Genomic DNA, 24,727 nt, shown 5'->3' on the forward strand with positions numbered 1-24,727 from the left:
AGAAAAAAATATCCAAAAATATGAAGATAATGTAAGGAGCCTCTGGGACAACTTTAAGCTTACAACATCCGAATTTTTGGGGTGCCAGAAGAAGAGAGAGAGCAGAATATTGAAAACCTATTAGAAGAAATAATGAAAGAAAACTTTCCCCACCTAGTGAAAGAAATAGACTTACAGGTTCAGGAAGCGCACAGAACCCCAAACAAGAGGAATCCAAAGAGGACTACACCAAGACACATCATAATCAAAATGCCAAGGGCAAAAGACAAAGAGAGAATCTTGAAAGCAGCAAGAGAAAAACAGTTAGTTACCTACAAGGGAGTACCCATACAATTGTCAGCCGATTTCTCAACAGAAACTATGCAGGCCAGACGGGAGTGGCAAGAAATATTCAAAGTAATGAACAGCAAGAACCTACAACCAAGATTGCTCTACTCAGCAAAGCTATCATTCAGAATTGAAGGTCGGATAAAGAGCTTTACAGATAAGAAAAAGCTAAAGGAGTTCATCACCACCAAACCAGGATTACATGAAATGCTGAAGGGTATTCTTTAAGAAGAGGAAGAAGAGGAAGGGGTTAAAGATGAAAATCATGAACAACAAAAAGACATCAAATACATACCTACCAACGAGTGAATCTAAAAAGCAAGTGAATAAAAAGTCTGAAGAACAGAATGGACTGGTGAATATAATGGAATCAGGGACATAGAAAGGGAGTGGACTGACAATTCTCAGGGGGACAGGGGTCTGAAGTGTGTGAGAAGAGGTTGGATAAAGGTCTTACACCTATGGATAAAGAGTGGTGGGGGGTGAGGGCATGGGTGGGGTGGGGAATCAGGTGGAGGGGAAGTATGGGGGGGAAAAAAGAGGAACACCTGCAATAATCTGAACAATAAAGATTTATTTAAAAAAAAAGAATAGTTGAATCAAAAGAGATATATAATATGCTGAAGACATCTGGGATGGAAGAAGTGACATTGCCTGGGTCTTGAAGGGAAGTAGCATTGAGCATGTAGAAGTTGTTAAAATCAAGTAGGTGAGAAATTGTGGGGCACAATAAGTAGTCATTTTTATCTAGAAGGTGGGTTTTGTGAAGAGGAATAATAATTGAAGACAGGGTCAAATTGTGGGGTATGGAAGAGTGTGTCAACTAACTTTATCCAAAGGGATATGTATTTATTTAGGTCACAGTTCTTTCTGTTAGCATGTTTACAATAGCATGTTTTCTGGCCACATCTTTGTGGTTCAAACTGATTTTGTTTGTTTGTTCTTTTATAGTTTGGAGGCAAACTGGTTACCTTTGAGAATGTCAAAGTACAGTCTCAGCAGGGAGCTGAGCTACAGCAGCACGTATTCATTAGTCAGGTTGTAACTGAAAAGGAATTCCTCAGCCGATCAGACCAACTTCAGAAGGTTGTGCAATCACAAGGCTTTGTCAATTATTGTCAGAAAAAAATTGATGCTTCTCAGTCGGATTTTGAAAAAAATGTGTGGTCCTTTTTGAAGGTAAAGTTGGAATTAAAACAATTTTATTTCATTACTTGCAAATTTAACTACTCCCATTATATTCTAAATCTGTCTTCCTATTAAAGAAACAATTAGAAGAATGTGATGAAATTAAGGAATCCTTATGAAGAGCACATGACCTAACTTTTTATGTCAAGAGTTCTTCCTTCTCTTTTTCCCCCTCTCTTTTTTGAAAAGCCTAATATGAAGTACTTTTTTTAATAAGTAAAAAACTATATAATAGATTAACTTAAGTGAGAAAGACATAATATTCACAAGACCTGTTTTAAAATTAGAACATAGGACTTAGTATACTAAAAAACATAAGTATAATAAAAAATAGATCATTTATTTTTTGTGATAGATCCAGTTAAGGAAAATAGGAAAAGACAGAAGAGATATAGGGGAGAGAGATTGGAGGCATTTCTCATCCTTTTTACTGAGTTGCATTTATGACAGTAGAATAACAAATAGAATTTTCTGGTTGGTCATTTACCTCCACTGGAATGTCTATTCTTGGTAATGAATTTTCCAAAGTAAAGAGATCTTGAATCAATATGGTAAAATTCTAAAATTATAATTTATCTTTATATATTTTTATCAAGTATTAATTTTGGGAAAGAGTTTTAGGATGCTGAATGTTCCTCATAGTGTGACTTCTGCATTCATAGAGCCTTTGGACATGAGTTAGTTTATATTTATAAAAATTGTAGTTTTAAAAGTAAGCTTTATTCAACCAGGATAATTAGAAGTACTCTTATTATTTAAAAAAATATATTAAAAAAAAACTATTGTTTGGATTCTTTCTTAAAGTGAACCTTCCAATTGATATAGTAGATGTTAGATATTTTTAATAATTCCACATGAAACTTGATCAATTAATTAAAAATTAGGCCTTTATATGCAGGTCTTTGTTTCAAGAATATGTCTTTTTTAAAGGTAAACTTTGAAGATGATTCTCGTGGAAAATACCTTCAACTTCTAGGATACAGTAAAGAAGACCTAGGAAAAAAGGTAAACTTTTGGAAAAGTGAAAAGGTTGTTCTTACACAAGTAAAATATTTATGTAGAATAGGTTTTTAAAAATAAAGTTCTAGCCTGGACAGTGTCGCCCAATGGGGGTACATGTAAGAGGCAGCCCATTGATGATGTTGCTCTTTCATTGATGTTTCTATTACTCTATCCCTCTCCCTTTCTCTCATTCTAAAAATCAATAAAAACATTAAAAATAAAGTTCCACACAGACATTCTCATTCAATAAATATTTATAAGAATTTGTTTTTGGTTGCCTAAGCTTTGAGTACTATTGTTAAATGTGGAATTCCACTCTATACCTGGATTTTGAAGCTACCAGAACCACCTTCAATTTAAAGAGCCGTGTCAAGAAGGATTGGGCTTTGAATGATAAGAGGCTGTGAACCGCCCACTGGTTTGGCTCAGTGGATAGAGCATCAGCCTGTGGACTGAAGGGTCCCAGGTTTGATTCTGGTCAAGGGCACATGCCCAGGTTGCAGGCTCGATCCCCACTGGGGGGCATGCAGGAGGCAGCCGATCAATGATTGTCATCATTGATGTTTCCATCTCTCTCCCCCTCTCCCTTCTTCTCTGAGGTCAGTAAAAAAATATTTTTTTAAAAAAAGGCTGTGAACCTCAAGCACTGGAAATAACACAGATTTTTAGGAGGGTGTGTAACCAGTGGCTTTGAGGGAGAGAGAGGGAAACTGTTAGAGATCACCCCACATTCACTACAACTTAAGTGATGAAAAATAGGGTACTATTTCAAGCTGTCACAATTTTCCACTCTAGTTCATGCCTTTAGCCCACAATTTCCAAACTGTGTGTTGAGTTGTTGTTCCAGCTAACAAGCAACTAGTAAATATTCTAGAACAAGGGTGTTTATTGCACTCAACCTGAATAAACAAAAAGTCCAAGAGATTTGCTTAATACTTTTAATTTTTTAAAGATTCCCTTTTAAAAAGGAAGTTGTATTCTAGTTTTACAGTTTTCTTCTCTAAGAGGGGCTTAATTATTATTCCACAGTGTTGGCATGAACAGGAGTAGAAACACTCTGACTTTGGAAACCTTGAAGGACATATTATAGATTCTTTGTGTAATTTATATTAACCCTTGTCATTCTTTGAAAATGATTAAAGTTTTCTATAGCATTGCAGGGTTGTCACATACGTGGTATAGGTTGGATACTGCATACTAGGCATATTGAACACATGCTGTCAGTCTTGGGGTCACATCACAGCCCCACTGGCTGTGTGTCTTGGATCACTCCTTTAGATTTTTTATATTTATTATTAGTCTACTCTTCTTGATGCTTTAACTTCTTTAGGTTTTTAACAGATTGATATGAAAATGTTACTGCATACCAGATAGCAAAAACTAAGGAAATAGAATTTGATTGTCAAAATACTGCTTATAGCAGTTCTTTCCAGAGTGAGTGCCTGAGAAATATTTTTAAAAAATAGTTATAGTTATTTTATTTAAAACAAATTAGAAGAAAACATGCTTATTTTGAAGTTAGCTTTGTCGTTGAGTGAGGTGATGTGTGAGCAGTGGAACTCCTTGTGATTGAAACTAGAACCATTGAGAATCAGTTCTGCAGAGATTTTATTCTTTTCTTATACATACTGTTCCTGATCTGAACTTTTGTGGATTTTTGCCAATGAGAATGGAGTAAGAGGTGAACGCTTGCTATGTATCTTAAAATAGAATTCCATTTAGTAGGTGAGTTGTTGTTTTTATTTCAGATTGCTTTGGCCTTGAACAAAGTGGATGGACCCAATGTGGTAAGAAGGCCTTTAAAAATAGCTACCTTCTAAAACGTTGGTTTAGGACATGACAAAGAAGGAAATGTAATTTAAGAAATTTGTCTGTTTTATTGCTTTATGTTGTGAAAATAAATGCTGATTGTAGATATTTTAATAAGTGAATAAATTCTCATGTTAACATAATATAAATTTAGCTGGTAGAGCATTCCTTATTTAGCTGGTAGAGCAATCCTTATTTACTAGTAGCTGGTAGAACATTCCTTATTTAGCTGGTAGATCATTCCTTGCTCTTGACAGTATATGAATTTCACAAAAGAGGAAAAACAAAACGACTGCTCAGATACTTAAGGTTAAGTTCTTTGATGCTAAGGGGGCATTTAGTAGGAAAGAAAGGGAAGGTCTCAGCTGTAATGGCTTTTTGCTTTTCCTCTAATGGTGTTTCTCAAATAAATTTACTTAGTATTGCTTCTTATGATTAAACTAGCTCTGAATGTTGTTTATTGGGTCGTTTGTCTTCCTTGTTCACTAATAACCTTTTAATGCTACATTCTTCAACTTCCTCTGCAATTGTTTTGTGTACTAAAGGCTCTTAAAGACTCTGACCAAGTAGCACAGAGTGATGGGGAGGAGAGCCCCGCTGCTGAAGAGCAGCTCTTGGGAGAGGTACTTATTATTTTTTTCATTTTTAGTTACATTGGAAAAATATGTGCTATTTGTTTATCTCACATTGAAATATGGACATTTTTCTTAACTACTTATTCCAAAGTAAAGATGGAGTATATTGTTTTCTTAGAGATGTTTAAGGTAGGAGTCTGTTTACTAGTTTGACGGAAGTATCATCTCTGAAATCTTTAATTCTCTGACCTGGCTTCTGAATTATATGGTTTAAAATGAAGAGTTGATGTGAGGTTGACTTAATTTGGTCATATGGATATGATGTCAACCTGAAAAGAGATTTTATTCAGAAATCTTCAGAGCATTGTATGTAAAGTTGATGTTTTTTTCTTGTCATATTAATATTTAGGACCCACTACCAGTGATGTAAACTTCTGAATTAGTCTCTTGAACTTTGAGTTTAAGTAAAGGGTATTTCATTAAATAAACTGTCATGATTTACTGTAAATGTATTCTGAATTGTAGGTGACAATTTTTACAGTAGTTTAAAAGAGTCCTTGAACACAAGAGTTGTACCATTAATTTTTTTCCTTTTAATTTTCTGTTTTTTTAAACTAATAAATAATGCTATAATTACTTTTCTTTTAAATTATATTTCATCTTAGATAATTAACAAATTCTTTTTTCTCATCTTTGACTTTTTCATTGTTCTTTGTATTAAGGGGCTATCCTGACTATGGAATGTTTCTTACTAACTTTTACTAAGTTATAAACATAATTCATCAATAAATTTAGACTACTACAAGATGATTATAAAAAACATTTTTCTTAGAAGTAATAGCATTTATTTAACTTGAGAATAAAGAATCATGTCTAAAATCTTACAAAAATTTCAACTAATTTTGGGAATACCTAGACAAAATTGTAGGGTACATTAAAGAAATGTTCTTCCATTTATGTATAACTAGATTAACTATCTATTATTAAATAGAAGATCATTTGGAGATATACTCATGAATTAATAGGTGAGAATAATATGTATTTAATAAAACAGTAGTCATCAGTGTATACTTTCAGAGTATTTGAAAAAATTGTAGGGAAATAAAATCTTCCCCTTTATTTTGATGATGCTATTTATCAAACATAGTAGATTACACGTTGAAGATACTCAACATGTAATAAATGGTACGTTTTTTGCCTTATATATATTTCAAAAGTTCATAAAGGTTTATGAATTTTTTTTAGAAGGCAAATTTGAAAAATTGTGAGTTAAAATAAAAAAATACTGTTTTGGTGCGTTTGTTAATGAACATAATCAGATCAGTATCTGATTTATTACTTAATGTGAATAACAAGTTCTGATTATTTTATTTGAGTTGAAATGTTTCTCTTTAATTGGGCAAAGAATTAAGGTTATAGTTATTCCCCTATGATAGTCCATATTAACTAATTAAGCATTATTTACATATGCTGTGCTCTGCACTAAAATTACCCCATCCAAAAATGTCCCTGACTTTGAATATATTAGGTGCTTTTACATTCAGTTGTGCAGATCTGACAAGCACAGAAGATGTCTTCTATCTCATCTGTGCTTTTCTTGAAAATGTTCTGTCATCTCTGATATATTTTATTTTTTGTCTTCTTTTGAATTTTTATATATAGAAGAAAAGGCATTTAAAGTATGTGCTCCTCCTCCCCCTGTCAAAGCCCTAGCTGGTTTGGCTCAGTGGATAGAGTCTTGGCCTGCAGACTGAAGGGTCCCAGGTTCGTTTCCGGTCAAGGGCACATGCCTTGGTTGCAGGCTCGATCCCCAGTGTGGGGCGTACAGGAGGCAGCTGATCAATGATTTTCTCTCATCATTGATGCTTCTATCTCTCTCTCCCTCTCCCTTCCTCTGTGAAATCAATAAAAATATATTTAAAAATAATAATGTATTTGCCAGCAATATGCCTCTATTATCTACTTTTCTCCTAAAGAAAAAAAAATTGAATTTATATTTACTCAGTCTTACACATATCTCAGAAATTTATAGCAGTGTATATATTTTTACCAGACTAATCTATTCTGGGAATGACTAATTGAAGAGAACACAAAATCTATTCATAAATAATCTGTTTATATTTCATTTATGTAAGGACAGCAGATGATTTTTCCTATGACTTATTCAATAAAAACAAAAAGACCCTATAGCTAAAACTAGTGGACAGAAAATTTTAGATGTGTAGAAGCAGGTTTGTTTTGAAATCTAAGTTAGTCTGATTAAAAACATTATTTTGTATATTTCAAGCTACTCTTTGTCAAGGTACCTAAGAAAACAAAAATTCATCAGCTTCAGTTACTTTTGAGCTACCAACAATGGATCTGTATACTTCAGTTTGTTTAACATTACTTCTGATGATCTTGGATTTTTATTTGTGATTGTACAATAGGAGTTAATCCATAGGGAAGTCATAGATATTAAGTGTAAACTTGGATCTGAGCACTTTTCTGGAATAACTTGGCATGTCATCCAGTCAGTAGGTGAATAATCATATATAAATTTTGTTTTGCCAGAAAATTGTTCCACAATTTCATTCTCGTAAATTGTTGTCCTTTTTATCTCTTTAGCACATTAAAGAGGAAAAACAAGAATCTGAATTTCTACCTTCAGTTGGAGGAACATTTAACATCTCCATCAGTGGGGGTAAGTACTATTGGTTTTAACTTCTGATTTTTTTTAACCATTTGAAAGCAAATAGTTCTTAAGTTTAAGTTAGAAATGTTTTGTCATAGGTGATGGAGGGTTGAAAAAAAGCACCCAGTATCATTTATATGTGTAATTATGCCTTAGAAATGGTAGAGTGTTCTGACACCTATGTGATAGAAACTATAGAATGATATTTATTACTCCAGGTTAAGAAATCTGGAAAATGTGTTAACTGATTTAACTTACATGCTCTTGGTATATTTCCATAGATCACAACTGCTTGTGTTAGAAATTAATCACCAGTAATATTCAGAAATTAGCATTTTTTACTCCTGTGTGTGTGCATGTAGAGGTTGATATGTGTAGTATTTTTCCTTGTTAGAAAGATATTTATTTAACTTGGGTGTTTTATTTCTTTATTGCAGATATTGATGGTTTAATTACTCAGGCTTTGCTGACTGGTAACTTTGAGAGTGCTGTTGACCTTTGTTTACATGATAACCGCATGGCTGATGCCATAATATTGGCAATAGCAGGTGGACAAGAACTCTTGGCTCGAACCCAGAAAAAATACTTTGCAAAATCCCAAAGCAAAATTACCAGGGTATGTTATTTTAAAAATAGATAAACAGTAACTTTTATCTGATTATGAAAGCAATAGACTCTTACATAGATCAGCAATTTTCAACCATTTTCATCTCATGGCACACATAAACTACTAAAATTCTGTGTACACCAAAAAATATATTTTTTGCTGATCTGACCCAAAAGGGTATAATTTTGATTCACTCACACTGGAAGGCTATTGTTGTGTTGGCTGTTGGCCTTTTTTATTTAACAGTCTAAGGGAAAAGAAGTCAGTGCCCCTGACTAATCAGGTATTGCATGTTTTAAAAATTCTTGTGGCACACTCATATGCCTGCCATGGCATACCAGCTGAAAATTGCTATTATAGATCATTGAAATGCAGAAAACAGTAAAGAACAAAAATCCCATCCATAACTTATGGACCCAGGAATAGTTATTGTTGATAGTTTGGTGTATTTTTTTTTGTTTTTTGCATATATAATTTTTAAAATGAGTAATACTTTTCATATTTTTTATTGTATAAAATTTTCAAAAGAACATAGCACATTTTAAATATAAAAATTTAGCACCTTCTAATTCTCCCATCAGATTAGTTCCTCTTAATCTCAAATTGGTTGCAATTTTTCATACGTCTTCCTATGTATTTTAGAACTTTAAAAAAAAACACACAGAATCAGGATCATGTGTGTGTGTGTGTGTGTGTGTGTGTGTGTGTGTGTATATATATATATATATATATATGTGTTGTTTTGCTTATAGATATTGTCACTTACATTGTAAACCTTTTCCCATATCATTAAAGATTCTTACAAAAATTTTTAATTGTTCTATAATATTCTATAGCAGTGATATATTATTTTCCTTATTTTGGGGATGTTTAGGTAGTTTATAACATTTTCCTAATATAGATAAGTTAGTGATAAATATCCTTGTTATGCCTAAAATCTATAAGAATTTCTAATTATTTAATGAGGCTATATGTAGTCCTAGGAAAGGAATTTCTGCTGCAGAGGGTCTAAACATTTTTAAGCCTCTGTTAATGTTACTAAATTTCTTTTAATAAAAGTTGTCCCAGGGCTAGTCCTTCTATGGGTTGCCATCAGTCTCCTCAGCCTTGTCTCATGTCACTTTCTCCCCTTTTATCTTTCAGCCACACTGGCTGCCTTTCAGTTCCTCACATTCTCCATGTGCCTTTCTCTCTTAGGACTTTGCACCTAGTGTTCCCTTGGCCTAAAGTGTTGTTTTCCTTCTTGATGAAGTTAATTCTGACTTCATATCTCAAATGTCTATATGCTCAGAAAGTTTTTCTTGATCCATCAGACCAGGTCATGTCTTCCTGTTAAATGTTTTGATAACACTCTATACTTTTCCTTCTCAGAATTTAATCCAGTATGTTTGTATGATTTTTTTTTTAGAAGAAAAATAGTACTATATTCTATGTCTATTGGTTCAAGGATATATTTTCCTTTGCTGCTGCTTTATTTAACATGAAATACTATGCATAATAATAGTTTTTGAAAGATATGATTGGTTAGCCAGAGCTAATTGTTACTAATATACCAAATGTTTTAAATTTTCCCCTTGTTTTCTTTTCCCAAGCTAATTACTGCAGTGGTGATGAAGAACTGGAAAGAGATTGTTGAGTCTTGTGACCTTAAAAATTGGAGAGAGGCTTTAGCTGCAGTATTGACTTATGCTAAACCTGATGAGTTTTCAGCCCTTTGTGGTAAGAAAGTGAGCTTTATATTGTGTATATGGCATGGTATATTATAAATAAAATTGACAAATCTTATTAGAAATTTTTATAAACCTACCAATCACAGTAAGAAAACAGAGTTCTGCCCAAGCCAGTTTGGCTCAGGGGATAGAGCATCGGCCTGTGGATTGAAGGGTCCCGGGTTCGATTCCGGTCGGGGCACATGCCAGGGTTGTGGGCTTGATTTCCGGCGTGGGGTGTGCACGAGGCAGCCGGTTGATGATTCTCTCTCATCATTGATGTTTCTATCTCTCCTCTCCCTTCTTCTCTCTGAAATCAATAAAAATATATTTTAAAAAAAGAAAGAAAAGAAAAAGGGGTTCTTATTTGAATGTTTCAGAATTATTAACTACATTACTTCTCCATATCTAATCATTGTTTTTAAAAAATATATTTTTATTGACTTCAGAGAGGGAGAGGGAGAGAGAGATAGAAACATCAATGATTGAGAGAATCATTGATTGGCTGCCTCCTGCACACCCCGCAATGGGGATTGAGCTCCCAACCTGGGCATGTGCCCTGATCAGGAATCAAACTGTAACTTCCTGGTTCATAGGTCTATGCTCAACCATTGAGCCACACCAGTTGGGCACTAGTCATTATTATTATTATTATTATTATTATTATTATTGTTATTATTCTAAAACTAGTAGCCCGTTTGCACGAAGATTCGTGCAATAGACCTTCATTCACCTGGCTGCCTGCACCAGTTTTCTGCCGGCACCGGGGACCCAGGCCTTGGCTGTGGCCACCGCCTTCTACCTTCTTTCAGGGTCCCGGCTTGGCCCTGGGCGGTGGCCTTGGGCTCGGCTGCACCCAGCGTCCCTGCGACCCGATCGCAGGAGCTGCGATCGGAGCAGGCACCCCGCTGGCGCCCAAGGCCGGGAAAGCCCCGGGCGGCTTTCCGGGCCTTGGGCTCCGCCGCGCTGCACCCCAGCGTCCCTGCGACCCGATTACAGGAGCTGCGATTGGAGCAGGCACCCCGCTGGCGCCCAAGGCCGGGAAAGCCTTGGGCGGCTTTCCCGGCCTTGGGCTCCGCCGCACCCCAGCTTCCCTGCAACGGTTTCCTGGTGGGCGTGGTTGATGGGCGTAGCTTGGATGGTGGGCGTGGCTTGAGCGTAGCGAAGGTGCGGTCAATTTGCATATTTGTCTATTATAAGGTAAGATATATTTTTATTGATTTCAGAGAGGAAGGAAGAGAGACAGAGATAGAAACATCAATGATGAGAGAGACTCATTGATCGGCTGCCTCCGCCACTAGGATCGAGCCCGCAACCCGGGCATGTGCACTGATGGGGAATTGAACCCTGACCTTCTGCTTTATAGATGGTCACTTACTTCCTCCCTATAGATGGGCACTTACTTCTCAATCACTGAGCCACACTGGCTGGGCCTAGTCATTATTTTTAATAATATTGTTTAATGATTTTGGTTTCAGACAGACCAGTCTTAGAATCTTGCCTCTGCTACTTACTAGTTGTACAAACTAGTCAAAATTACTTTCTAAGCCTTAGTCTACTCATATGTAAAATGGCATATTATCAGCTCTTATTTAATGTTAGCTTGATAAAATTAATAATTATAACATTTGAGTAGAAATTACTGTTGAACGCTATGACTAAACTGGTGGCTAAGGAATAATATTTATTATTTGTAAGAACAGAAATTTCAGGCTGCTTAGTATAAGAAGGAACAGCATTTTGCTACCTTGAAAGTATTATAAGACTGTGAAAATTATAAGAGATTAATTTTATTATTACAAATAATTTATAGTAATCCTAGCTGTCATTGACGTTTATTTCAAATATGCCATATTTTTGACTGCTGCTTACAAAAGCATCTGATGTAATAAAATGGAGTTAAATGCTTATTGGAATTTTTCTGTACACATATTATTTTCATTTATTTTTTTTCTAATGTAAATTCATTCAATAGGTAGGCATGGAATCTTAAGAAGTTGTTCATTATACAGAGTTTGTCACACACTTTCTCATTCCTTTGACAAATATTTACTGAGCATTTATATAACAGTGATTTTGTTTCTACCTGCTACTTACTGGCTGTGAAGTTTAATTCTTAGTTCTGGAAATGATATTGGGCTGCTCATGATCTCATATACAGATTGCCTTGGGTATAATCGTATTTTGTTTTCCTCTTGATCTATAGATCTTTTGGGAACCAGGCTTGAAAGTGAAGGTGATAGCCTCCTGCAGACTCAGGCATGTCTCTGCTATATTTGTGCAGGGAATGTAGAGAAATTAGTTGCATGTTGGACTAAAGCTCAGGATGGAAGCAACCCTTTGTCCCTTCAGGTTAGTATCTTTGAAACAAAGGATGCTTCCTTTTTAGTTGTCTTTCACCCTACTTATAGTTTAGAAATTGATTTGTTCCAGAAGTTCATTGCTTTCACCCTTACTTATTTATATTTTAGTTCTTTTTCTGGATAGTTATGTGTATTTATTGCTGTATTTAGAGGGGCAAAGTTTGAGATGATGGGATAAGTTAAATGGGTTGCAACTGTTTTTGAGGTCAAGGTTGTGAAGGTGGCTTATTGAGGGAACTAGGTGGCAAAAGCATGAAAACAGCCCTTGCTTTACCTCTTTTCCTCATGCTCCTCTCTCTGCCTCTAGTGAAACTGTCTGCTTTGGGCAAAGAAAGAAGCAATGTGGGGTAACAAATGGGAGGTATCACCAATACCAATAGAGAATCTTCATGGTTAAGGGGAAATGAAAGTAAGAGGTCAGTGTAATCCTGTGTAGCATTAATAGATGGACAAGGGAGGAAATTAAAAAAATTATTCTCAGGCACTAATTATATATTTCAGTTTTTTCCCTAAGCATGTAATCAGCAGAGTCTCTTAGTACTTCAGTCTAATATATATATATATTCCGCCCCCCCCCCCCCCCCCCCCCCGAAAGATGTTTTTTCAGTATGGTTGTTGTTTTAAAGATCACTCTTTTGAAACTGAAAATCTGGTAAGAAATCAAGGTTTTCCTCCTATGTGCTTCTGAGAGAAAACACACTTCTGGATTTATGAAGGGCAGATAGGTAGGATATTCTTGTGCTTTATACCTGAAGTATAGCTCCCATTTTTAAAAATTTGTTATTATCGAAGAACAACATGAGAAATTTTGGGTTAATATAGTAAGCCCATTTGAAGGTCATGTCATAGTAGTACTGTTTTTATAATATAGATAAGATGAAGTGTTCACTCATAGTTTCTCTTATACCTGCTGGAATCCAAGTTTCTGCCTTTGGACATCTGCTTCTCACTTTCACTTTGGATATTTGCCTATTTTAGCTTATGAGTATCTGGCAGTTTAAGGATGTTTAGGAGAAGGTGGTAACCTATCCCCTATTCTTGAGTAAGAGACCTTCTTCCTCCTTACTTTTTCAGTTCCCTAAATGGTGGTCAGCTATTCCAGACCTTTCTAAGAGAGATGATAGGTACTGTACTTTTAGTCGGTTTTAGAAATCTTAGTAACTTTTTTCCTGTTTCCTCTCATACACATCTTGGAATCTTCGTCTTTCTTCTTTACTCTCCTTCCTTTTTCTCATTTAGGATCTGATTGAGAAAGTTGTCATCCTACGGAAGGCTGTACAACTCACGCAAGCCATGGACACTAATACTGTAGGAGTTCTTTTGGCTGAGAAGATGAGTCAATATGCCAATTTGTTAGCATCCCAGGGCAGTATTGCTGCAGCCTTGGCTTTTCTTCCTGAGAGCACCAACCAGGTAATTCGAATTGATTATTATTCTCCTTCTAATGTACGAGTATGATGAGTCCAGTAGAATAGCGCTCAGTATTATTGGGGGAATTAGGTAGCAAAAATTTTCTGTCACATGACTGTAGGTGAATGTTATGTCTGACAGTTTTTTTTTAATTAATTTCTTTATTGATTAAGGTATCACATATTTGTCCTCATCCCCCCATTCCCATCCCACACCCCTCCCCACGCATGCCCCCACTCCCCTGTTGTCCTTAACCACTGGTTAGGCTCATATGCATGCACACAAGTCCTTTGGTTGATCTCTCCCCTTTACCCCCACTCTCCCCTCCCCTCCCTCTGAGGCCCTACAGTCTGATCCATGCCTCCTTGTTTCTGGGTCTGTTCTTGTTCATCAGTCTATGTTGTTCATTATTTCCCCTAGATGAGTGAGATCATGTGCTATTAGAAATACACTTATAAGAACCGAAAATGAGACAAGCAATAATGGTTATGCTGACAGGCAAATGAATTAGTCTGTAGTGAGTTTCTTTCTGGGCCAACAGTTCTTTGGAGACCTAATTTCAATGTCAAACAGTTCCTTATGTGTACATGTCAGCAATGACATTTCAGTTCTGGATGGTGGACAAATGGTGGTAATGCAGGTCCGACTCTCTCTGGTTTGGTCCTGGGCAACCTGCAGTGACGCACAGCTGCTGACTGCTAGTATGGCAAGGCGATGTCAGCGTCTTCCATCTCTGGACTGCTTCTCTTCTGTCTTCATGGCTGGAGTAGTCCTGTCGATTCCTCTCTGTTGCTGGAATCCACACGGTCTTGGAGTTGTTTTCTGAAAATATACAAACATATTCTCGACCAAAAGTCAATAAAGGAATATTTTCTATAAATTTGACTTGGGATCCTATTTCATTTTTTGCCCAAATGATTTTCCTCTGGCTTGTTTTGACAGTTTTGTTTTTTTAAAATATATTTTTATTGATTTCAGAGAGGAAGGGAGAGAGAGAGAGAAAAAAACATCAATAATGAGAGAGAACCATTGATCAGCTGCCTCCTGCATGCCCCACACTGGGGATTGAACCTACAACCAGGACATGTGCTCTTGACTGGAATTGAACCCAGGACTCTTCAGTCCACAGGTCAACACTCTATCCACTGAGCCAAACCAGCTAGGGCTGTGTGACAGTTTTTCAAGGATCATTTTAGGTGTACCCACGCTGTGTCAGAGAGATAGGATGCTTTTGTAGTATAATAGAGCCCTTTGTATGGAGGGACATAGTATTTGAGGAAAATAAATGGGAAAAGGACCAACTTTTTGTTTCTTAAGCCAAATGTTAATTCTGTCCACAAGTGTCTTTGTAGGAATTTTCCATGTTGAAAAGCTGTAAATGTTAATACTTAATCAGACTAGTGGGCTGTAACTCAAAAATTCCCACAAGGTTCATCCCAGATATTAGTGAAGAAGTTCATTCGATATGCCATTTCAGTCTGATACCATTTGTGGGCAAGTATGTTTTTAACTATTCAAGGCAGGAGCGCTACATTACATTCCTAATTTATTTTCCTCATTTGGTGTGCAATAACACTCAGACTTTTCATTGTATTGGTTTTAATTCAATTCAGTAAGTAACTGAGGATACAGTGATGAGCAAGAATGCCAAGATCCTTTTCCTGGGGGAGTTTCCAAACTCAAAATGACTGTGGACAAATGAACATGAAATTCCAAAAGTGCAGAGTGCTGTGGTTGAGGTAGTGCTGTGGGAGCACACAAGAGGGAAACCTAAAACCCATAATGGGGCATGGGTGGGAGTCAGGATGGGGTTTGAGGAAAGTATTTTGGTTTTGTATTTTATAAATATTTAGAAAAATATGTTTTTATTAATTTCAGAGAAGAAGGGAGAGGAAGAGAAATATAGAAACATCAATGATAAGAAAGAATCATTGAGCCGAAACCGGTTTGGCTCAGTGGATAGAGTGTCGGCCTGCGGACTCAGGGGTCCCGGGTTCAGTTCCGGTCAAGGGCGTGTGCCTTGGTTGCGGGCACATCCCCGGTGAGGGGTGTGCAGGAGGCAGCTGATTGATGTTTCTCTCTCATCGATGTTTCTAGCTCTCTATCCCTCTCTCTTCATCTCTGTAAAAATCAATAAAAAATATATTTAAAAAAAAAAAAAAAAGAAAGAAAGAATCATTGATTGGCTGCCTCCTGCATGCCCCCTACTAGAGATTGAACCTGCAACCCCGGCATGTGCTCTGACCAGGAATTGAACCCTGACCTCCTGGTTCATAGGTTGATGTTCAACCATTGAGCCATACCAGCTAGGCTGAGGAAAGGTTTTATAACCACAATGTGTGTCTGCAGCTTATTTTTGAGCTTTTCAGATATTTTTTCTCTATACTTTTTTTTTTTTTACTGTGTATGAATGAGTCTATGGTTTTTAATTTAATTTTTTAAATCTTTATTGTTGAAAGTATAACATATGTCCCCTTCCCTCCCCCCCCATTGACCCCGTCTAGCCCACCCCAGGCCTTCACCACCCTAATGTTTGTGTCCATGGGTTATGCATATATGCATACAAGTTCTTTGGTTGATCTCTTCTCACCCTCCCCTGCCTTTTTATTGTAATCTTTATTCTGTTTAAAGGATTTTTTTTAGTTAAAATTGTTTTTAGTATTTTGTCTGTGTTAGGGAATTATCAATAAACTAGAGGCCCGGTGCACAAAATTTGTGCACTGGGAGGGGGCAGGATGTCCCTCAGCCCAGCCTGTGCCCTCTTGCATTCTGGGAGCCCTTGGGGGGATGTCCTTGAGGGAGCAGGCCTAAGCCATCAGTCGGACATCCTTAGCACTGCTGCGGAGGAAGTAGAGGCTTCCGCGACCGCCGCTGCACTCACCAGCCGTGAGCCCGGCTTCTGGCTGAGCAGTGCTCCCCCGGGGGAACGCACTGACCACCAGGGGGCAGCTCCTGCATTGAGCATCTGCCCCCTGATGGTCAGTGCGTGTCATAGCGACTAGTCGTTCTGCTGTTTGGTCGATTTGCATATTAGCCTTTTATTATATAGGACTAGAGGCCCGGTGCATGAAAATTCATGCACTGGAGGGCGGTGTCCCTCAGCCCAGCCTGCCCCCTCACACAGTCCTAGAGCCCTTAGGGGCAGGAGGCAACCCAGCGATCAGGGGAAGGCGACGCCCCATCACACCTCTGCTGCTGCCACTGCCAGCAGCGCAAGCCTCGGCTGGCCCTGGTTACCTGCGCCTCAGGCAGCCCTGGGTGGCTTGGCAGCCGACATCCGAGGCTTGCCTGCACCTCGGGCCGGCCCTGGGCGGCTGGGGGGCTGAGGGGACTGGGGGACTCCAGAGGCAGGCGTGTGGAGCGGCCGGACCTGCCTGGGGACAGGCCTGGCCATGCCGTGCACCTGCCACCCAGGCGGGGCTGAGGGGACTGGGTGTCGCCATCTTGTGGCTGTGGGAGCTGCCATCTTTGAGGGCATGGCAGTCAATTAGCATATTCCCTCCAGGCGCCGTCATCTTTGTGATGGTGTGATGGTCAATTAGCATATTCCCTCTTTATTAGATAGGATTTCATTGAGTAAAAACACTTACATCTGTGTTCCAGGACTGTGGTGGTATGATTCTGTAGTTGTTTTTGTTTGTTTTTTTTAAAATATATTTTATTGATTTTTTACAGCTGCCCCCTGGTGGTCAGTGCGCTCCCACGGGGGAGCACTGCTCAGAGGAAGGGAGAGGGAGAGAGAGTTAGAAACATCAATGAGAGAGAAACATCAATCAGCTGCCTCCTGCACATCCCCTACTGGGGATGTGCCCACAACCAAGGTACATGCCCTTGACCAGAACCGAACCTGGGACTCTTGCGTCCGCAGGCCGATGCTCTATCCACTGAGCCAAACAGGTTAGGGCTGCAGTTGGTTTTATATACACTTACATGTAGGAGACAGCTCATATTTTTCTAAATTGTTAATAAGCATATTAGGTAGAATAGAAACTTAATCTTTATGATGATTTCAGAGAGGAAGGGAGAGGGAGAAAGCAATAGAAACATCAGTGATGAGAGAAAATGATTGATTGCCTGCCTCCTGCACATCCTGTACTGGAAATTGAGCCTGCAACCTGGGCATGTGCCCCTGACTGGAATTGAACCCGGGACCCTTCAGTCTGCTGGCTGATGCTCTAACCACTGAGCAACCCAGCTAGGGCTTTGATGAATTTGACTTAATAGTTTTATATGACTTTTTACTTAATACAGTCTCATTTTTTAAAAAAATTATTTTTTAGAGGGGAAGGAGGAGATGGGGTGGGGGCGGGGGGAGAGAGAAACACAAACATTGATTAGTTGCCTCCTGCATGCGCCCAACTAGGGTCTCCTGCATGTGCCCTGACCAGGCTGGGGATTGAACCCACAACCTAGGTATGTGCTCTGACCAGGAATCGAACCTACAACCCTTCAGTGTACAGGCAATGCTCTAACCAGCTGAGCCACACCAACTGGGGCAGGTCTCATTTTTATATTATTGAGCTATAAGATGCTTTTATTTTAAGACTAACTTAATCTAAGATCTTTACATCTTCTAGCCTTAGAATTAAATGGTTTATTTTTGATACTATTTATAACCACATACATTTTCTCTTTTTTAATGTGGAACTCTTCACGAATTTACGTGTCATCCTTGCTCAGTGGGCCATGCTAATCTTCTCTGTATTGTTCCAATTTTAGTATATGTGCTGCCAAAGTGAGCACCACACACATTTTCTATACAGTAGGTCCTCGGGTTACGTCGGAGATCCGTTCCTACGGCGCGACGTAACGCTATTTTCATTGTAAGTCGGAACCCACCTACATAAGCACCTATGTCACTCACATGGAGCACGGACACAGCAGTAATGAAGTGAAACAGTAAAAAAATTTAAAAGAAAGATAATAATTCCTGACCTTTACTTGTGGTAAATAAATAATAAAAAACATAAAGCACATATGTACATACGTTGAAATGACAGAACTTTTTTTTTTTATAAATAAATGGGAGATGGCGACGTAACCACGAAACGACGTACATTGAGTCCGACGTAACCCAAGGACTGCCTGTACATTATTCTTTATGGTTTTCTTTGGACTTGTTAAAGAATGTTTTTTATATAAATATAATCTTAATGTTTCTTCCTCCTATGTATCTCAGTAGACCCTTAGTATTTTCTGGGGAATATGTCCTGAGATTTTTTTGATATCATCATAGTATACAATTACCCTCCATAAAAGACAATAAAGAATAACTAAAATGTCTCAATGACATGAACTTACAGAAATCTATCATTTTAAAGGTATTGAAATTAATTCTTGCTGAAACAGTTTAACATTGCTTTTTTGTTGTTAAATATAGAACATGTGTATAGTCAGCTCATACTGTAGATCTGCATAGTTGTAGATCTGTAGAAGTTTCTTTGAGTTTGGCATCTTATTTCAAACATATTTTTAAAAAAATATTTTTATTGATTACAGAGAGGAAGGGAGAGGGAGAGAGAGAAAGAAACATCAATGATGAGAGAGAATCACTGATTGGCTGCCTCCTGCATGCCCCCCGCCCCCTACTAGGGATTGAGCCCGCAATCCAGGCATGTGTCCTTGACTGGAGTCGAACCAGGGATCCTTTAGTCCACAGGCCAACGCTCTATCCACTGAGCCAAACCAGCCAGGGCTCAAACATCTTTTTAAATTAACTTTTATCTCTTTCTTAGAGCATCATTTTCTTTCATCACCATCTTTGGCAGTTGATTTCTTTGGGGGCCTTTTTTCCCTACAAAGAAACAAAGTTATATTTTTTAACAACTTTTGTGATTTGTGAGCATTATTCAACTCTAAGAAAACAACAGAAGAGCTGTGATAAGTGACATTGATCTTGCATGCCACCATGTGGTCAGCATAAATCAAATCACTGCGTCGGTTACGTTACAAGTTATACTATGTATAATGGACCTTTGGTATCAAGTCTTGAGTATTAGAATGATGTCAAAACCTAATGTGCCAAGGTCTATCTGTATATATATAAAAGCCTAAGTGACCATTATGACCAAATGACCAGAACGACTGGAACGACTGGTTGACCAGTTGCTGTGATGCGCACTGACCACCAGGAGGCAGACGCTCAAGGCAGGGCAGCTCCCAGCCTGGCCGGCCCCCCATCGGCCCCGATCGGGGGGCTGCTGGCCAACCTCCCACGGCCCCTCCCACCCACCCTGGCTGGCTCTCTGATAGGCCTCGATCGCTGGCCAGGTTGAGGGACCCCACCTGTGCATGAATTCGTGCACTGGGCCTCTAGTTATAAAATACATTATAAAATACACAGCATATGAACAGATATATGAATGATCAAGCTTACAGTCAAACCTCAGTTCTTGAACATCTCTCATCTCTAGCAATTCGATTCTCAGCCAAGTTATTCATGGAAAAAATGTCTTGGTTGTTGAACAAAACTTTGGATCTCCACTCTACAACCCGTTCATGTTGATATCTGTATGATCAGTCACGAGTTTCTCAGGGAACAAACAGAGGAGAGAATGTGCAAGTATGAGTCAGTTTACTGCTAAACTTTCATTGTTAACATCTCAGGAAATTGTGCTGTGAATATTTTTGTTTTTCTTGCTGCTGGGTTTTTTTTTCTTTTTTAATTTTATCCCACTCATGTCACTCTTTGCTTGTCCCTTCCCCTCAACCCGGACCTGCCCTGGCCTGCTGGCCTGCTCTGCCCCTCCTGCCATGGGGCAAGGTGAAAAGCTGAAAAAGACAGGCCAGACAGTATTCGGGGTCAGCATTGGGGATCAGGTGATCTTGCAAGGAGGTCTGTTGCTGCTTATTATTATTAAATACTTATAATAAGTCACCCTGGGTCCTAAGAAGGTTAGTGATAGCAACAGAGTGAAAAGGAAATTTGTGAGAACAAAGTAGAGGTCTGGAGCAGATGAATTCTATTTACATTACTTCTAATGGGAAAAAAATGATTCCGTTTTTGAACAATTCACTTCTACAAATTGCTTCTCAAACAAGGTCGAGAACCAAGGACCAAGGTACTTGAAGAAAATCAACATACTGTCATATATTAGGGTGAACTCTAACAATTTGCATTGATTTCTTCCATTGCTTCTTATAGCCAAATATTGTGCAGCTTCGTGACAGACTTTGTAGAGCACAAGGAGAGCCTGCACCAGGACAGGAATCACCTCAAGTACCTTATGAGAGGCAGCAGCTGCCCAAGGGCAGGCCTGGACCAATTGCTGACCACACACAGATTCCAAGAGTTCCAGCTCAACAATATTATCCCCATGTGAGTGAAATGGTCCAGATGAAGTAGGAACATTTATGTATTTCTGTTCAAATTGGTGGTTTTAGCTTGTTGGGTTAAGAGACCTTGTATGCTATGATAAAACTAGACAACGTATTGTTTTAATAGTACGTTTTATATTCTTCAAATATTTAAGATGTTCTTTTATTTATTTATTTTAACATGTTTTTTAAAATTAGCCCTCTAATCTAATCCAATAGATTATATTTTAGATATACATTTAAGCTCTCTAGGGATATTTCTTATTTTTCCATCACTCAAACTTTCCTTACACATGTACATTTGTTCTTGAAATGTCTACAATTTGATTCATTTACCAAACTGTGAGTAAAGTGGTGGCAACAATTTTGTGGTTAATTTTAGAAAATAGTCTTTTTTGAGTATTCTTTCCTGAATCATTAGTGTAGGTTTACTGTGTCTTCTGTATCAGCATGATAAGGAGTATTGAGAATACACACTTTTTGGGGGGACAACTTGGATATTACAGAAAAGTGAGTCACCAAGGGTTTATGAAGTTATAGTTCACCATGGATGTGAAAATGATTAAATATTTGTATTAACGAATTAATTAAATTAAAATTGCCCAAAGTTTAGTGGCATAAAATGTGTCCCTTATTGTCTTTTCCTATTTCATGTAGAGACTTATATTTCTAGACCATCAGATAACCTTAGTGTTCTTAAAGGATAAGTATGTTTTCATAAGTAATAAATGGTCTTGATTGAAAACAAAATTAACAGGTAGTTGGCCCATTTTATTTTATAATTTTTTTTACTATGCCCATTTTAAAATAGAACAGATTGCTAATAGAATTGACAGAGTCTTTCCTTCTTTTTTATTTTTTTAAAATATAATTTTATTGATTTCAGAGAGGAAGAGAGAGAGAGAGAGAAAGAAAGAGAAACATCAGTGATGAGGGAGAATCATTGATCAGCTGCCTCCTGCATGCCTTCCACTGGGGATCAAGCCTGAAATCTGGGCATGTGCCCTGACCTGGTATCGAACTGTGATCTCTTGATTCATGGGCCAACGCTCAACCACTGAGCCACACTGGCTGAGCGGCAGGGTCTTTCTTACATTTCATTGTAGCAAAGTAAATATAAAATCATGAAAATTAAAAAAAAAATCAAATCATGCTTTTTGGTCTATTACACTTTTTTGGTGAGTACGTAAATCAAGATAGATTACATTTGGTAACAACTAGAGTACTCTCTGTTTTAGCAGTTCTGTTTTTTATTCATTTGACAAATATTTATTGAGAGCCTACTGTGAGCGCCTGTCCTTATTCTACCTGTTAGAGGTATATTGGTAAATAAAAGAGATTTAATTCTTCACTTTTGTGGAGGTTAAGACTAACTTGGAAAGTCTATGACAAAGGTAGGGCAAATCAGGTGACTGCTGGGAAAACTGTGAGGTGGAGAGGTCAAGTAATGAACCAGAGTTTTAAGACATACAGCTTGAATTTTTCACTATTGTGTGGCTAATTAATTGGCAGTTTGGGACTAGAACTTCTAAGCACTGTGAGTTGGACCACACTGCCTCTCAGATACTGAAGTAGTAAGACATTCTGAAAATGGGGAGAAGAGATTATTTACTCTTTATGTCCTAGGGCTTATCTGTCTTTCTAGGAAAACAAAAACATCAAGACTTTTGTTTTACTTTGACTTAGCAGTCTCATACTTTTAAGAAAAGAAAGACAAATTCAACCATAAATTAAGCAGTAATTTTCTTAACTAAAGCTTATGCTATGCTGAATGAGGACAGTGGCTTATGGTTTTAAGGAATGTTTACTGGCAGGATTAAAGGGTTGAAAGGGAGACCAGATTCTTAGGAGTTCTACTCCCACTTCACCAGCACATCCCTGCTATTAGTTGTTTATGTATTGGAGTTTCTCCAAAGACTTACTTACACAAAAGATTTTGATGGCTTAAAAAAATACTGAAAACCTCTGGACTCTGGGGTAAGCAACATGGGATAGTGAAGCAGACACTAGCTTGGGAATCAGGAGACCTTAAATCAGTCCTAACTCCTTCACCAGGGAGTTGTATGGACCTCAGCAAACCCCTTCATTCTCTGGGCTTTGATTTTCTCCATGGTAAAGGGTGGGGATTAAACCAAATATTCTTTAATATTCTCTGTATGATTCTAAGCCTCATATGGGACTAATTTTGTTTTTGTGGCTCTAATGAAATCTAGAAAAGAGAATTTACAGCTGAACTAATAATAGCATGAATACTATTAATGCTTCAAAATAACTTTTTTATTCAGTTATCTTTTTTCTCAGAATGTCTTCTTTCTATCCCTACTTACAGGACCTAGCCTTTCCCCTCTTATTCTTAACACTTGAATGGCATTGTTCTTTGTGCTTTGATTTAGGTTTTCATATTGATTTTTCCACTGCCTCACTCCCCTTGTTTTATTGTGAATGTGTGTTTTTCTTTTGGAATCCCAGCTACCTTGAAAGCAGTTGCCTGACTAATAATGCTATCTTGCCACTCTTAATGTTTTGCTTTGCATATGGCTGTTAATGCCTTTTGGGTTTTTTTTCTTCTTTTAACATTTTCATTTTTTTATTTTCTGTGATTGGTGTTTCTTTGTTCAATTCAGGTTAGAATTGCCCCTACTGTCACTACCTGGAGTAACAAAACTCCTACCGCCCTTCCCAGACATCCACCTGCTGCCTCTCTCTCTGACACACAGGTATATCCTTCATTATTCCTCTTAGAGCAGAATTCTGCTCACCTAAATATATATAGTTATATATTCTCTACCCCGCTTTCTCAAGTTCCCCTCCCCCATCTCTTCGCCTGCTTATTGCATTTGAATGCTTTTATGATGCAAGAAGCAGTTTTAGCATAATTAATTAATTTTCTTATTCCTCTCTCCTCCTTTGCAGTCCTAAATTGCCTTGAGTGAGAAAAACATCAATCAACGTTCTAACAATGGTTTAAATCTAATTTCACTGAAGATTTTCATTTTTCTTTTCTCTTTCTTTCTACCTTTTTTTTGAGCATTGCAGAAATTGAAGAGAAGCAGCCTTCCCTTGTGGCATTTATACTTACATTTTCAAAGTGTGGAATAGTGGATGGAATATGTAGAGATGGAAAATCCTGGGGACTCATAAATATCAGTGACACTATTTTATTAGGCTATTAGTATCTGTAATCATTCATTGCAATTATTACTTTGAACCTGTCTGATCTTTAAACTACGAAGAATGTGTTGCTCAGAAAATGTGCTCTAAAGAAGGTAGAATGTGCAAAATGCAATCTTTCTTACACAATAAAGTATTTTTTAATAGAATTCCATTTCGGAGATTATAAATCCATCGGGTAAGATTCTTGGTTCCAAATGTAATCCTTCTTTTACCATATTCTCATTTCTTAGGGAGAAAATCCTCCACCTCCAGGTTTCTTAATGCATGGAAATGTTAACCCAAATGTTGCCGCAGCTCAGCTTTCCACATCTACGGGCCATATGCACACCCAGGTACCACCTTATCCACAGCCACAGCGTAAGTAGTGACCCTGGGGTCCTTTCACAGTAGCATGTCTTATCTAATATAGTAACTATTTACTTTGAGGCTCCAAAGCCATGATCAAGTCAATTTTAACAAATAAAGAAAGAACCAATGTATGTAGGGCCCAAGTCCTGGCTATAGAGAAACATGATTTTCCCTAGGAAGCATCCTGAATCAGCATGCTAGCAAACAGCTCCTGTGTCAGTCTA

The 24,727-nt window shown here is 37.8% G+C and overlaps 1 protein-coding gene and 1 non-coding gene across 11 annotated transcripts in view; one reads left to right on the forward strand and one right to left on the reverse strand.

The window, feature by feature from the left end:
- Positions 1 to 24,727, forward strand: part of SEC31A (SEC31 homolog A, COPII coat complex component) — a 79,526-nt gene that overhangs the window by 34,110 nt on the left and 20,689 nt on the right. For 3 of the 10 annotated variants that reach the window (XM_054727783.1, XM_054727784.1, XM_054727785.1), the window contains 12 exons: positions 1,279 to 1,506; positions 2,446 to 2,520; positions 4,266 to 4,304; positions 4,872 to 4,949; positions 7,509 to 7,584; positions 8,013 to 8,191; positions 9,775 to 9,901; positions 12,098 to 12,243; positions 13,494 to 13,667; positions 20,809 to 20,982; positions 23,606 to 23,698; positions 24,386 to 24,512. In XM_054727783.1, coding sequence (XP_054583758.1) covers positions 1,279 to 1,506; positions 2,446 to 2,520; positions 4,266 to 4,304; positions 4,872 to 4,949; positions 7,509 to 7,584; positions 8,013 to 8,191; positions 9,775 to 9,901; positions 12,098 to 12,243; positions 13,494 to 13,667; positions 20,809 to 20,982; positions 23,606 to 23,698; positions 24,386 to 24,512 — 1,516 coding nt within the window. The remainder of the gene's footprint in view (positions 1 to 1,278; positions 1,507 to 2,445; positions 2,521 to 4,265; positions 4,305 to 4,871; positions 4,950 to 7,508; positions 7,585 to 8,012; positions 8,192 to 9,774; positions 9,902 to 12,097; positions 12,244 to 13,493; positions 13,668 to 20,808; positions 20,983 to 23,605; positions 23,699 to 24,385; positions 24,513 to 24,727) is intronic. The other 7 variants (XM_054727787.1, XM_054727788.1, XM_054727792.1 and 4 more) reach the window with 3 other exon arrangements.
- LOC114232276 (U6 spliceosomal RNA) lies at positions 18,300 to 18,407 on the reverse strand. The gene has a single exon (XR_003618315.2). It is a non-coding gene; the product is annotated as a U6 spliceosomal RNA (small nuclear RNA).

Source organism: Eptesicus fuscus, chromosome 2, assembly GCF_027574615.1.
Source record: "Eptesicus fuscus isolate TK198812 chromosome 2, DD_ASM_mEF_20220401, whole genome shotgun sequence".
NCBI classification, from domain to species: domain Eukaryota; kingdom Metazoa; phylum Chordata; class Mammalia; order Chiroptera; family Vespertilionidae; genus Eptesicus; species Eptesicus fuscus.